General features: G+C 46.4%; 1 protein-coding gene across 9 annotated transcripts in view; it reads left to right on the top strand.

The window, feature by feature from the left end:
* The window catches only part of ppargc1a (peroxisome proliferator-activated receptor gamma, coactivator 1 alpha), a 36,518-nt gene that overhangs the window by 17,858 nt on the left and 2,758 nt on the right, over nucleotides 1-15,902 (top strand). For 2 of the 9 annotated variants that reach the window (XM_029455132.1, XM_029455129.1), the window contains exons 5-12: nucleotides 1,166-1,574; nucleotides 3,406-3,451; nucleotides 3,658-3,731; nucleotides 8,095-9,307; nucleotides 11,111-11,203; nucleotides 12,483-12,603; nucleotides 14,402-14,523; nucleotides 14,836-14,987. In XM_029455132.1, coding sequence (XP_029310992.1) covers nucleotides 1,166-1,574; nucleotides 3,406-3,451; nucleotides 3,658-3,731; nucleotides 8,095-9,307; nucleotides 11,111-11,203; nucleotides 12,483-12,603; nucleotides 14,402-14,523; nucleotides 14,836-14,987 — 2,230 coding nt within the window. Of the gene's footprint in view, nucleotides 1-1,165; nucleotides 2,535-3,405; nucleotides 3,452-3,657; nucleotides 3,732-8,094; nucleotides 9,308-11,110; nucleotides 11,204-12,482; nucleotides 12,604-14,398; nucleotides 14,524-14,835; nucleotides 14,988-15,902 lie in introns of all 9 variants that reach the window. The other 7 variants (XM_029455130.1, XM_029455128.1, XM_029455131.1 and 4 more) reach the window with 4 other exon arrangements.

Genomic DNA, 15,902 nt, shown 5'->3' with positions numbered 1-15,902 from the left:
GTAGACACACACACACACACACACACACACACACACACACACACACACACACACACACACACACACACACTGCCTTGCTGCTTTTTTCACTCCTCTACACAAATGTTTTGTCCGTGTTTGTTTATCTCTCTCACTCTGTTCTTGCTCCGTCTGGTTTCTTGCTCTTTCTCTCTCCCTCTCACACTTTCTTGTTTTGGTGGACGCCTTTAGAAGATGTTAGACTACTGCTCTAGTCTGCTATCCCGGGGGGCCATCTCGTAATGAAAACAGGCTGATTGCTGTTGGGCTTTCCAGGCGAGGCATCGACACCGTTGTCTCATTAGCTCCACCACTTATCTGCCTTGGTATGGTGCCTGTTGAAAAGGAAGAAAAAAAACCGCGACAGGCGCTCTTGTGGGAGAGATTGATGCCTTGAGACGACAAGATCAAAATATCAGACTTGATGTTCTCATTAGACAGCTCTCAAAATAATTTTTTTTCTAAAGGGGTGGATTTGATTAAGAGTCATTTTAGTCTGTAAGTTTTTGTGTTTTATGACTGTGAATAAATAAAGTGAATCTGTTTGCATTTCATATCTGAACGTGGCATACTGTATGTTCAGTGTCATATGCAGCTTGAATCATTTGCTCTTGTTTGTTGAACAACTGTCTGAAACTCTATTTGTTTAATGCTTTCCATCGTGCTTAGAGTCCTCTGAATGTAAAAAGCATCTGTATGTAATCACATTGTGTGGTAGACAGAGATTTGTGTGTGTTACGCATATCATGTTTGCACATGCAGCACGTCAACCTTCCTCACAGTCTATTTTCATACTGTGCCTTTGAGTCATCCATTTCTGGAGCACACACAGCGAATGAGTACTCCCGGAGGACATGGTGCACGTACAGAGTGGCGCGGTGGTGCTCGCAGGGCCACGCAATTAAGATGATGGGCGGGCCGCACTCCCAACATTGCCTCCTAGACAGTTCAGCAACCACTGTGCTCCGGCTGTCTGAGTCCCTCTTCAAGCCTCTGTCTGACTCCATCTCTTCTATTTTTATTTTTGTGCCAAATAAATCACTTAACATTTCTCACAGCTGGATCAACTGCACTGCACTAACTACACTGAGCAAAACTTTTTATGTAAACAAACTAAATAATGTTCTATCTCTGTGTCGTTGTGCAGACGGAGAGCCCCTGGAATGGCAAAGCAAGAGGGGGCTCCAGCCAACAGAACCGCCCGGTGAGGCGGCCGTGCACTGAGCTGCTGAAATACCTAACAGCCACCGATGACATCCTGCTCCACACTAAAGCCAGCGAAGCCAAGAGCACCTGGGGCGGTGCCAGCAGCAGGGACAAGAGTGGCCTGGGTCTTGGTGCCTCTTCCTCTTCCTCTTCGCCATCCTCTTCATCCACCTCCTCGTTCTCCTCCCTCTCCTCCACCTCCTCTTCCTCTTCCTCCACCACCTCCAAGAAGAAGTCAGCTGTGCCATCTCAACAACAACAGCAGCAGCAGCAGCAGCAACAACAGCAGCAACAGCAACAGCAGCAGCAACAGCAGCAGCAGCAACAGCCGCAGCAGCATCACCAGCGAGGTGAGAGCCGGGCTGCAGGCAGGTGTAGTGTGGCTGGTGTTGGGGCTGGGAAGTGGCAGCGTTGCACTCACGATGACGGGGTTAAGGAGTCGGCGGGTGCTTCTATCCCTGTCGGCCACAGACCCTCCACCTGCGGCCATGCCCGCCCCAAACAGGAGCACGGGCCGCCCAGTGAAGAAGGAAGGCCGCCAGGCGATGTGGGCCGCCTGGCTAGGTTTATTAGGTATATGCATTCTTATTCCCTCCCTCCCCGAGAGGTGAGTCACAGCTGTGAGCATTGCCGAGAGGCTGCGGGCGCCACTCAGGCTAGTGAGGGCTTTGGCAGGCAAGGCCGTGGAAACAGTAGCGGTGCCAGCCGTGCACCACGTAGGCACATCACAGTGACAATTAAGAAAAGAGATGAGAAGCCGGGGCACCCTTTACTTAGCCAGCTGCTCACCTCCAAACAGAGGCCTGCTCAGTATCAAGCCCACATACTCCCACCTATCCCACCTAAGATCACCCCTTTACCCAGCATTCAGAGCAGATCAGCAGGTAAGAGCCCAGCGCAGGCTCCCTCAAAGGTGGAGGAGGAAGAGTTGGGAGGTACCGCTGATTGTAGAAAGCGGGGAGTAAGTCAGCTTGAAGAGCCTGACTCAGAGTCCCTGTTCCGACCTCTGGCCTTAGACCTAGAGAGCTGGGTTTACCAGCCTGACTCGGGGCTAGACATGGGCTTTGAACGAGAGCTCGGGTGGCTAAATCAGGGGCTCTATGGGGAGGATGTTGACCATGATGATGCTGATGTTGATGATGATGATGACCATGTCACGGGCAGTCCCGCTGCGGTGCTGTCACAGGGCCCATTCTTCCCAGATACTAGAATTGCAGAGCCCGCCCCTCCCTGCCTCACACAAGGGCAAGGGCACCCACACAGGCAGGCACGCAGCGAGCAGCCCGACGACCAGGGCCTCCCGTTGTTAGGTAATCATGACTGCATCCCCCCCACTGGCCTTATCTCTGCACTCTCTTCTCCCTCTCCTGCTCTAACCACTTCCCAGTTTGACTTCACAACTAACCCCTATTCTAATTCGAATCTAACAGTCATTCTGAGGGCGTAAACAATGAGGACAAGCGGCCTGCTAGCCAATGCTTTTTGCTAGTCCCGGAGGCATTAAATTAAAATAGAGTTTTAAAAAAAAGGAGGGGGTGGAAAAATGGGCGAGCCCTGTCTTGCCACTGTACGTCTTGTATTCATAAAGTCGACCCTTGAACCATCTTTGGCTGATCGAGTTGAATATGTACATTTAGACTCAGAGCCCGCGTGCTGCTCTTTAGCATCGTGCTACTAAAGCCACATTCCCTTAGCTGGAGCACAAGTCGACCAGAGCCTCGGGCAACTGCACAAGCTTCCTTGACTCTCCTTTCTTCCTTCTTTTTTTTCGCCTCCTCTGCTGTTGGTGCATGCGATTATGACTTTTCTTTCCAGAGAGAGGCTCACCCACTGTCATGTGTCTTGTTTGTGGCATCGTCTCTTTATGTCTTGATTCCATTTCGATCTGTTTGTCGTCCTGAGCGGGGTTTGTCTTTGAAAAAAACGTACCATCACTTCATCCTGCCTCACAGAGTGGACAGTCTATCTTAAGACAATAAATTGTTAAAACGGGGTCAATCTAAAAAAAGATATGATATTTACAAAACAAAGACTTTCTAACCAGGTATGGGTGTTTTCTAGCAATAATTGCATTTGATGAGCCAATTTGAGATTAATTGTTGCAGAATGTGGACTTGTTCTCTTCTGCCATGAGTGTGATACCTAGGTCAATAATTACCCATGCTCCTTTGTGTTCTGCAGCCAAACCAACCACCTTGCCACTTCCTTTGACCCCAGAGTCTCCAAAGTAAGTTTGAGAAGTTTTTCCACATTATTCTAGGCAAAACGCAACGACAAACTACAGAGAAAAAGACAAAGACAAAGAAAACTATATAGACTAGACTCCAAGTTGAGGCATTTGTGACTCATTTCCATTTCTTAATCACAAAAGCTTTTGAAAGTCTTACTTTTCACCCGAGAAGTAAAATGTTGCACTTTGTTTTTGTCTTCCAGTGACCACAAGGGATCACCGTTTGAGAACAAAACCATTGAACGCACATTAAGTGTGGAGATTGCTGGAACCCCAGGTAAGCACACCTTTCTAATTATTTAAAGCACATGTAGTTATTATTAAATAAAGAGTATTCTCCGCTCCCTGTTGCAGCTTGTAATGGATTCACTTGATCTTGATAGTTACGTCAGAGTTCAAGGTGAAGGCAGAGGAGAACATTTTTATGTGACTGAGTATTGATTAGGATTTCCAATCTCCTGAGGGTTTAATAGCAAACCCCGCCTGTTAGTGAAGAGTTAATACGCTTTCCTCTTCCTCTATCAGATCCTAATGCTCTCTGACTGACAGCTTACTTAGCCTACACATCATAGGAAAATTGAAATGGCAGTATTATTGTTTTAATTGGTTTTGCGGTGTAATTCAGTTTTGCCTGTATGATCTGTGCCGTCCTTCCCTTCAGTCCCAAGACATACAGGCAATTAGATCAGCTGACTGGGGAGTCACTTTCCAGTGTTAAGACTTGTATGCAAAGGATTGTTTAAAGGGACTCGGTGTGAGGGGTTTTCAGAATCATTATTGACATCATCCTTTTGTGTCATTGAGTTGTAATTAACTCAGAAGGAAGCTATAAGCAAAAGGTAATTACAAGACAAAAATGAAGTCAGTCAAAGCTGCAATATTGGGGATCATATGTGTGTGTGTGTGTGTGTGTGAACAATGGGCCTCATGCAGCATCCTCTTGTATTTCTCCTTTATTTTGTATTTAAGAGACAAAATAAGAAGTCGACTCCAGATGCACCAAATCTGATCATAAATAGTTTATTATTAGCGTAGGTAAAACCCCCTAGACACCATATAAGGGCAGAGAAAACAAGTTGTTTTTTTCTTATCTGCGTACGAGCGCTCTCGAACACTCTTGAAATCTTCAAAAAACAACAAAAGCTTGCTTAGGGGCTTTTGACTGAGTTCTTAATGTGACTTTTCTCTTGGCTCCCCAACACGTCCCTGGGGCTTTTTGTTTAAGTGTCTCTGGGGCTTCGATGGATTTAGTATTTATCTATTTTTTGACGCATTTCAATTTGACATTTTCTATTTTTGGTGAATTCTGCAGCACATTTAGATATAAACACAACTAGCTTTGTAAATTACCAACGCATTTAATTTTTAATTGAATCTAACCATTGACAAACAAAGCTGCCCTTTAGCCTCTCGCACTGTGGGCTGTATTCATTTACCAGGAGGGGAAATAGTCCTCATGCATACCTCATGTCTGCCCCATGCATCGTCTACTTATCTCCTGTGGGGGATGTAGATTATGTCACATCAGGCCCCAAAAGGTCTCCCTCTGTCCCTCTGACCTTGGTCGAAGTGCCGTTTAACCCTTTTGTGCAGATAAGCTTTCCGGGTCAAAGGGCAGGCCTGTTGAGACCTAAAGGAGGGAGAGAGCAGGGCTGCTTAAGCTCCGGGGCAATCAAGCGTGGTTAATATTTCTTGCTGTTTTACTGCACGTGGGTGAGTTTATTGACCTGTTGCAAATTCTTTGCGTCCGCTCTGTCCCACTGCTTTTACATTTTTACAAGCACGCTCAAATAAAGCCCTTCAGCTGACTTTAGCGTCCTAAGCAAATTTTTCCTTGACTATTAGCAGGGAAGTCATCAGTCCAGAAAGCTGCAGGTTACTGAGCCCTTTCCCACTTAGGGATTAGAGTTTGAGTCGCGTGTCGCATGAGACGGATGGATATTCCAATAAGTAGAGGTGAGAGCATTGAGGTCAGGAGTTCCATGTCCTTTGCAATAACATTCACTACCATAGAGATTATGGTGTTATTACTGATGAAAGTTAGCCAGTTGAGCCGCTCCGCCCTCCTCCACCTTTATGGCAGGTCGACAACTTTCCATGAATTGCTGCCAGTAATATTATTTTATGCCCTTATTAGTAGTAGTAGTAGTAGTAGTAGTAGTAGTAGTAGCAGTAGTAGTAGTAGTTACTGTTTGACAGAAAGATTAATGTGATTATCAGGTGAACCTCTACATCGTGTACTAAACAAACTTTTGGACTGTTGGCTGCACGTTTTCTGGATAGCTTTGATTCTCTGCCCTAACCCGACAGGGCTCGACCTGACCCTCGGACTTGGATCGGGTGGGGTTGGTGCCAATTCCCGGGTGTTTTTCTTTTTTTTAATATATATATATATATATATATATATATATATATATATATATATATATATATATATATATATATATATATATATATATATATATGTATGTGTATATATATATATATATATATATATATATATATATATATATATATATATATATGTATATATATGTATGTATATATATATATGTATGTATATATATATATATATATATATATATATATATATATATATATATATATATATATATATATATATATATATATGTATTTCTTTTACAGTGGATATTCAGATTTTTAATCTGGCTCTGGCTCAAAACTCTTGCCGTGGGTTGGGCTTGGGTCAGGCCCGATCATAGCTCTCTTTCTTGACACTTGAGAAGTACAGTAAGAGCTATGAAGGCAGTGAGGCCCCTGGGGATCTGACTGTTGTAGCCTAATCTCTGCCAAGCTAATAGATTTACCCTGTGCTGCCGTGTTGTCTTTAATTACTGTATCTCGTGGCACTGGGTGGTCCGTGTGTTGCTATTTGCATGGCTTACTGGCGGATCAACTCTTTAAGCACGCAGTTGTTATTCGCTCCAAGGTCTCCTCGCAATTTACAGCTGGACGGGAAAAAAAAGAGACGATAAAACCCTGCTCTTTTCTCTCCGTCTCGTTCACATGCTTCATCGTTTTCTCTCCGGTGGCTACATGATTGGTGTTTGTGTCTGGGCTCATCCATCACCAGCAAGTTTGACTGAGAGGCACATATTTATCTAATTCTGATTTATTTCACCCCCATCGCTAATGGCTCCTAGTTTATGACCCCACGCGCACATTATTTTGGACAGATGGTGCTTCATTGGTGAAACAGAGGTTCCTCAGGCATTGTGTAGCCCCCCCCCCCCCCCCCCCCCCTCTCTCTCTCCCTTCTCCTTTTCATAGCTCATTGGCATAATGCATATATACGTATGTCTATATCACTATGAGATCTGAGAGAAAAGTGGGGAGCGAGGGCGTTACAGACACATCCAGATAACAAGCAGGATGATAAGTCGCTGGATCACGCATTCCGAACACAGCAAGTGGCTTCAGAAACTTGCATATTTATGTATCTCTTCACCAAGCTGTCTTCCCCATGCGTACTCTCACACTGGATTTGATACTAATAGCTGTCATTTGGTGCAATTCAGCAGCAAGGGGAGAACGATGTGCATTATAAGAAAGGCAAAGAAGAGGGGAGAGCGTAGGTGTTTCAAAGTGCCTGAGTTTGACTCCAGTGAGAGACTGTTAGCGACGAGTGTGTGATAGTGTGTGTGTGTGTGTGTGTGTGTGGGCACATTTGTTCTGTCTGTGTGAGACCGAAACAGGATAGGTTGCTGAGAGACGGAAAGGGAGAAATAGAGATTGATCCGGGGAAGATGGCAGACAGGAAGAGAGAAAAAGTGGAGAATCCATGACTAAAGGAGAAGGAGGAAAGAGAGAGAGAGAGAGAGAGAGAGAGAGAGAGAGAGAGAGAGAGAGTAATGGTGGCGGCTGTTTGTGCGAGTGCATTAACAATGCTATAAAGTGGGCTCATCTCAGGACTTCCCATATAACTGCCATCTGTCTGGCTGTAAATCTGTAGGAGGCTGGGGAAAGATGGAGCGGGCACAAGCAGTAGGGACATGCCATCTGAGAAGAACGACGACCCGTCTCGCCATGGCAACATCACCGGGCATGCTAACATTAAGAGTGGAGACGTATCGTACATTGTTTCACAGAGAAGGTGCCAGATTATCTTGAAACGTGCAAAGCGTCGTGTCGGTGATTAAGAAACCTTTTTTTTGTTTCTGTTTCCGATGAATTGGCTGCTGTTCAGTGCAGACATTTATGTGAGGCAGGCAGAGATATGATACATGTGCTTTAATTCTTTCCATCAGGTGCATTACGTTTGTCCTCTGCAGGGTTTTGTGTCATTTATTTATTTTCATGAAAAGGGATCTTTCCAAGGTCAGAGAGGAAGGGGATGGCAAGTCATCCGTATTACAGCTCCACCGTATTAAGTTACACCAAGCATTACATTAATCTGTCAAGATTGCAATAAAACAGAGATCAGGATTAGGCCAAGTGAAAGTGAATATTTTAATCAGGCATGTTTCTGTGTCCACTGTCCATAAACTGACCTGTGAGTTTATAGATGATGGAGAGGAGAAGGGAGAGGGGGATATTTGTGGAGGTTTGCATTCTGATTCTATTTGCATTTTATTGCCCCCACCCCTCCACCAACCTCTGTCTTTCTCCTCCCCTTGCAGGTCTGACACCACCTACCACGCCCCCACACAAAGCCAGTCAAGAGAATCCTTTCAAAGCATCGCTCAAAACCAAGTTGTCTTCATGTTCCTCATCGGCCTTGGCGTGCAAAAGAGCCAGGCTGAGCGAATTGGGCCCCGGCGCTCTGGCCCCGGCCCCAGGTGCCTCAGGCGGGGGCCCCACCAGGAAGGGTCCTGAACAGTCTGAGCTTTATGCCCAGCTGAGCAAAGCGTCCACCGCCCTACCTTACTCGGTCACCCACCACACTGTAGGGGTCGGCCTTGAGGAGCGTCGCAGCACTAGCAACAATAAGCGGGCGGCGCCCCGCAGCTACAGTGACCATGATTATTGCCAAGCGTCAGCTAGCGCTAAGAAAGACGGCGGCACAGCCACTGTTACCATGACTACAGCAGCGGTAATGACATTCACCTCAGGTGCCACCGCTGATCCTCCCATGCCTACAAACGCAGGCAAAGTGGAGGACGGGCATGTCGAATGTAAGGACTCAGCCATGCCACCATCCTCTTCATCATCTTCATCTTCTCCATCATCAGCTTCATCTGCTCCTTTGGCGAAGCAGCAAAACGTTGCCTCTGTGAACGGAGAAGCAGCCCGGGTCCGGGAGTTAGAGAAGCAGACCCTCACACAAACCCAGATCCCCTCACAAGAGGCCACCACTGACTGGGACCAACTCCACTCTTCTGCCGTCAGCCGGAAGCTCCTGCGAGACCAGGAAATCAGAGCAGAACTCAACAAGCATTTTGGCCACCCCTTAAAAGCCCTTTATAGCCAGGGTGGCCAGGAGAGAGAAGCAGGCAGCAAACCAAGTAAGGCTGCTGCCCCCAAGTCCCTTGAGCAGGGAGAGAGGCTACCTGGCTCCGGCATCCTGCACCCAGGAATCCTGCCCTTCCAGGAGGAGCTGGAGCTGGGGGAGAGCCGCGAGAGTCGCTTCCTCTATCCGTGGGAGGGCACCCTTCTGGACCTTCTCTTTGACTGCCCCCCCTGCTCTCCCTCCTGCTCCCCACCATCCAGCTCCCCTTCAAGAGGCTCCGTCTCTCCGCCTTCCTCCCTCCTCCTCTCGCCCAGCAGGCCTTTCTGCTGGACCAGCAGCGGATCCCGCTCCCGTTCTCGCTCCCACTCCGGCTCCCGCAGCTCCTCCTCGCACTACCGGAGGCGCTCCCTCTCCAACTCACCTGACAGACGCCCCACCTCCTGGTATGTCGTTTCACACACACACACACACACACACACACACACACACACACACACACACACACACACACACACACACACACACACACACACACACACACACACTGAGCCACCCATGCAGTCTATACAGGGCTTGGAGCTGTCAAGGCATCTAGCTTAGGAGTGTAAAACAGGCCTGATCGGTCGTCAGAGCTGGTGTCAGACAGGATAGGCCCCGGAGACTCTCAGCAGGGGCTCTTGACCTCCTGCTGGTCTTTGCGTTGCCTGGACTAAAAGCAGGATAGATTTGTTGGATAGAAGTTTGCTGCAGGTGAAAGAGAAATCCTGTCTCCTACAAGTCCTCAATTATGTTTCGAGGGAAACTTATTTTTGTCCCAGATTAGACACGTGGTTAACTAATGAACTGAAAACAGTTAACGGTTTGGCTTGAAATACGTACTTTTGTTCAACCAACTTGTCTGCAGTTATTATACTCACTAAATTAAACCAGATGGCACTTCAATGTCTCTGAAGTGACAATGAGGGGAAACGATTGGTTGAATGTTGCGACCTCTGTAATCAATGAACGAAAAAGAAAAAGCCCAGAACATAAAACCTGCCAGAGGCACTGGACTTTTGAAAAGTATGAGTTTTAATCTCTAGGCAGGGAGTTTTATTTGAGTGTCTTCCTAACATACCCCCCCCTCCCTCCTCACTCGCTCCTGTTTTTTGTTTGATGCCGGGGCTATTGTTTTAAGCAGCAGCTGTTGTTTTTACTGGGTGGCAGAGCCTTCTCTTTTACATCCCGGGAGATGAAAGCCAAACCCAGGCTCAACACCCCTCTCAAAAGACACTCCTATCATCATAGCTCCGTGTGAGAACTACATTTCCCATGCTTCCCTTTGATCAGAGCTGAGGGGGTTTCTGTCATTTCTTTTCTTTTTGGTGGAGGAACAGAGGCACAGAGGCACAGCGTAGTTACTGAGGAGGATGAGAGTAAATGAAGCTTGTCAGTAGTCGTTCATTGAGTGACTCCACTGCAGTTTGTTTGCCTGATTACTTAAAGGTCAGTTTACTCCAGAGAGCCAATAGATTCACTTTACTCGTCTGGGGCTCTCGTTCCTGCGCTTTACAGCGACTCAACGCACGAATTATACAGTAATAGTCTCAAGGCCCTCCATCAGAATCTGACACTGACGAGCTTTCTGAAAATACTGTGTCAGGATCGGAGTCTTGAAAGCGACGAAACAAGAAGCTTATTATTTTTTCATGCAAGGACAGATTGATTTCCAGCAAAGTATTTCTCAAAATCCCTCCTCTCTGTTTTAAGTTTCACAGCGTAAGATCCTTGATCTTTCCAAACTTGCACTCCTTTGCTTCACTGAGCTTCCCAAACTTCTCTCCCTCCATCAGTCAGCTCTTCCTTCTTCAGCAACACTTCAATAATTAAGCATCAGAAGCCTAAAGCTCCACATTCAGGTCACTGGGCTGTATTGACTATTTCCTCATACAACATAGATTGCAGGTGCATGTATGTGCTAGCTCAGGTGTGCATAAAAGTTGAGTAGAAAGTCATGCACACTTAACGTGGCCATGAGCAATATTAGCAGACGACAGAATGCTTTCATCTGGAATTAACCCAGTTTCTGACATCTTAATGGCTCCTGTGAATATCAAAGAGGTTAATTTAGACCAAATTAACCAAGGTGTCACGCAGGAGTCATCCGTCTGTAGTCTCATTTATTTCAACTTTATTTCAACAAGCATTCTTAGGCTTCTAAATTCGAAATAATATTTTCATATTTAACATTTTATGTTTCCCCACAGGTCTCGTCACACAACAGATTCAAGCACTTTTCGTTCCAGGACTCACAAGAGCCCCCACCCTCAGGCTCGATCTCCTCTCAGCCGCAGGCCAAGGTGAGTCTTTTAAATGAATTATTTAAGGAAGAATTTCAACGCCGGGAAGATGGTCTTGTAATAATTCTGAGCTGTCTTTGCAATGAAAGGTGCAAATATTGAAATTGCTGCTACATGACCAAAGACAAGAGAGAAAAAAGGGCTGTGGTGTTCCCTTTTGCTCAAATGGTAAAATATCTACAACAACCAGAATGCACCGGGCTCGACTGCCGTTGTTTGAGTCTCTGATTCAAACGTTACGCTTTTAATATCAGCGGACATGCAAAACATGCGGAAGTACGATCTGTAGTTCAAACAACAGCCCGAGAGGCTAATGAGCGGGGAGCTCAGGGTGCTGCCAACCAATCTTCTACATATTATTAACCTTTGTTCAGGTTCAAACAACGTTCTTTTTCTTAGCAACTGCCTGGTGAAGTCCTCCGTATAGTTTACAAAGAAGGAAAGCTGCGTAACAGTCACTATAGATGGAAGCAGTGAAGTTCTCCCTGTCACCACTCAGACATAGTTTGATTTCCCTTCTCACATCAAACCAAAAGCCTTTACACAGCCTGTCCCATCCACACGGGGGCCTCGTGACAAACATTCAGGGCAAATATGTTTAATTGATCATGTTTTATTGGACTAGTGACAAAAGAATTCCGAATCACACTGATGCACATTCATACTTTACTGGTGAGTTTGACGCTCCCAGCTGTGTAATGATGCTTATTCAACTTAGTGCCTCTCTACGTCTCTGCAGAGGGGACCATTTCATGTGCAGAGAAGTTCTGTCACAGTGCAGGAAGAGAGAGAGAGAGAGAGAGACTGACACCATCTCAGCGCTCCGAGCTGATTTGGCACCCACGGGCCTAATGACACCCGACAAGCCAGAGAGTCGCTCATCAGTCGAAAACTTAACGGACACGTCTTGTGCAAGTCTGGGGTGGGGGAGAAAGTTGCACTTTCCTTCTTGATGAAGCCCTAACTAAGCAGAAAGTAATGACATGTGAAGTTGTGCTGACAGTTGCAGCTGCCTGGCTCCCCGACCGCGCTGCTCGCCGGCACTCCCGCGGGCCTCTCCTGCGGGCTCAGTAATCATAGCGATGGCGAAGAGACATCTTATTAACATGTCCATTTTCTTTTTCTTTGAAACCTCCTTCTCCACCATCAGTGGTGAGAGAAAATAGGGGACGACTCCTCGGTGAATACTGGCGATTGTTCTTCACAGTCATCAACAGGAAGGCTGAATTTAGAAGACGAGCTAGGACAGTGATGTCATACGTATGCTTCTCCCCCGCAGGTATGACAGCTACGAGGAGTACCAGCACGAGAAGCTGAAGAGGGAGGAGTACCGCCGGGACTACGAGAAGCGGGAGTTCGAAAGGGCCGAGCAGAGAGAGAGGCAAAAGCAAAAAGCAATAGTGAGTCAACTGACACATAGAGCTGCAACAACACAGAAGTAATCGTAAATAAACAATCATTTGATTCTAGATTCATTGGTGAAGTAAAACAGCTGTTTACAGCTTAAATCCTATTAAAGGGAATATCTTTGGGTTTTGGACTAAACTGCAGATGAATCAATAATGAAAAGAGTCACGAGTTGCACACACGCACGTCTTAATGTCTGTCCTGCTGATGCTGATAAAAGGCTGCATGCAATCACTGCTGTGGCACATGCAGACCCTCCTGCAGACACATTACTGAGGAAGAGACAGCCTGCAGCCCGGTGCCACAGTGAGTCCCCGCTGAAAGAATACATACAAAGTGAGTTCCTGAATGATTCAGGCGACAGGCCCTTCCTTTTTATCTCCGGGTTGTGTATTTTTAACGTCTGGAAACACTGTCGACTCTTATTAATCACACCACAGGGCCAAAATGTTAAAATAGTGGGAAACAGAAACTAGGAGAGCGAGAACAAAAAAGGGAAACGGTCACTGATTCTCTCGAGCTCTTTTCCTTCATCTGTATCTGTTGCAAAATTCAGCCTGATGCAGTCGATATCACATTCCTGCCATATCTCCGCTCTCCATGTCTCAGTGTGAAATGACTCAGGTTTCCAGCCGGGTAGCGCTGCCACCACCCGTTGATAAAGCACACATTAAATGATGCAGTAATGCATACGTGGCTTGGCATGCATACATTTTCAGAGATGGAAAGACAAACAATTACGAGCAGTGAAGCTCAAGCTGTCAAACAAGGTTTGGGAGGCCAGGGACGTGAGAAGCGTCTCCTTCTGTCTGTCTCGCTCGCTCTGTTTCTGCCTCATTCTCTCACTAACACACAGGCAGCCCTCAGGGTGCCATCAAGAGAAGACCGCCTATTTATCAGTTGTCAGCAACTAAACCCCTAATTCAGCAAATGCTTTTTTTGTCTCAAACAGTATGTAAGCATTAAAGGCGGTGGAAAAAGCATTAAAAACAGTCATCTGTTGTTCATTTGTATCTTTCTCAGCTAATCTAAGTCCAACGGGGCAAAGGTGAACTTTGAGTTTAGCGCCAGGTGACTGATTTACATACATGTTACGCTTTCAACATTTCAATGGGCCTCAATGGACCTGCCCCTTATAAATAAATAATACTAGTGATACACTACAGCCCCGGGCTCGGCTGCATTATATGATTAGCAATTGCAATTAAACTACTCAAAGGCAATAATTGCAGCCTGGTGCAGTTTGTTCATAAATTATTCTGCTATGACCCCGGCGTCCTCTGAGGTCGAAGGAAATCCATGTTTTTTTGCCCAGAGCTGCTGCTCTTACTGCTCGCTCTCTTGGAATATGCTTGAATATTAACTGACCGTGCATAGTCTGCTGTGCATTGCGAGTTTGAAAGGAAAGAAACCGGCTTTTCTGATGGCTGAGTCACCTCACGGCTTTATTTTTAGACTTCGCAAAAAGAAAAAGCAGAACCTTAAGACACGGCATCATTTGATAAAAATCACTCCGCCTCTGGTTGATGAGTTGCAGAGAGAAAGAGGAATTGTAGTGCCAAGGCAGACTGAAGGCAAAGTGCAACTCTATCAGATAACAGGAAGCAGAGGAACACAGCAGACTGACGGAGGAGAGGGAGTAAAGCGGAGGGCCGAGAGTCAGCTGCAGTATCCACAGGAGTGATCAAGACCAATTCATTAGAGCAGGGTGAAGAGAGAGAGGGGAAAACGAAAAACACACTCCCCCTTTTAATCTCCTTCCGCTGCTCTGTCTTCTCTCTTAACGAGCAGGAGGAGAGACGGGTGGTGTACGTGGGGCGACTGAGGTCCGACTGCACCCGCACAGAGTTGAAGCGCCGCTTTGAAGTCTTCGGCGAGATTGAAGAATGTGCAGTAAACCTGAGGGACGATGGGTAAGGCCCCAGGACTCTCTGTGCATGTGTGTGTGTGCATCTATAGGGCAGTCTGGTGTTTTGTTGAGAGGGAACTCTTCAGCTGTAACTGTTGAACTTAAGCAAAGGCAAGTGTAAGACAAAGATCCATCTACTTCTTAGCGCATGAAGCCCCGAAGATGCACTATTATTGATTCAATTTTGCATTTAAATAGCACCATCGTCATCTAAGACAAACCCCCCCCCCCCCCCCCCCCCCCCCCCCCCCCCCCCCGTTCAGTTATTGTTGTCCCGCAGCAGCGCTCTGACGTATCGCTTTCTCTTCTTCACCAGGGACAATTTTGGCTTCATCACGTACCGCTACACTTGTGACGCCTTTGCCGCCCTTGAGAACGGACACACCTTACGCAGGTTAAACGAGCCTCAGTTCGAGCTGTGCTTTGGCGGACAAAAGCAGTTCTGCAAATCACATTACACAGACTTGGGTAAGTGCAGCTTTGTTGTTCTCTCCATCAGCCCCCTGCAGTCATGCAGTGCATTTGCGTAGCTGCGAGGACTGTCGGTGGAAAAAAAAGGGGGAAAATAAGCAGCAGCAACAAAAAAAAAAAAAGGCTTGAGTGATGCTTCCAGATCAAAAGAGAAGAATCTCTATGCTGGAAACAATTCCTACAGCCTTCAATGTGTCTATCAGGCATGCGCTGAAAGGGGCACAGAGAGTTCAGAGGTCAATCTGTGAGCACACCATGAATAGAGCTCTATTTCCCCCTGTAGTAGTATCTTAAAGAAAACAAGGCAGCCTCCATTACTCATGTGGACATGAGACGCTTGTTTCTACTTTGTTGAAACGCAAGACATTAGGGAGAGAGATGGCACTTAAAAGCATGTGTGCCGATGTGTTATCTGCTGTGGGATATATTGTGTGTGTGTGGGAATCACTTTAAGAGCATGGCGAAGAGGCGTAGAGATGATATTAGGCAGGAAGAAGAGAAACATGCAAAGAGGTGAGGAAGAGGAAGGTGGGAGCAAGGTTAAGTCTGTCCTCCCTTTGGTGTGAGGCTTCATCTGTTGCCAGCTGCCTGGATGTGGCAGGTAGGAGCCGAGCGTCTACCTGCTCGTTGTTGGGAGGTGAGGTTGGTGGCAGACTGCAGTGTAGCAACATTCATCTAGCGTAAGTGATTCCTATGTATGTACCCCATGTATGTACATACCTTCTATATTGATCAGATACATACATCTCAAACAGAAATATGTGCTCAGCTGAAGGTTGAATGACACATTTGATAAATTATTCAAGATATCAATGAAATCGAGGCTTTTTTTCTGGCATGATGCCCCACTTCTGACTTGGAGTTATAGCTGTAGTTTTTCAAGACTGCTCTCGGAGAGCATTCCAGTAAATT

Source organism: Cottoperca gobio, chromosome 18, assembly GCF_900634415.1.
Source record: "Cottoperca gobio chromosome 18, fCotGob3.1, whole genome shotgun sequence".
In the NCBI taxonomy this organism is placed as follows: domain Eukaryota; kingdom Metazoa; phylum Chordata; class Actinopteri; order Perciformes; family Bovichtidae; genus Cottoperca; species Cottoperca gobio.
This window is presented reverse-complemented; position numbering and strand designations above follow the sequence as displayed.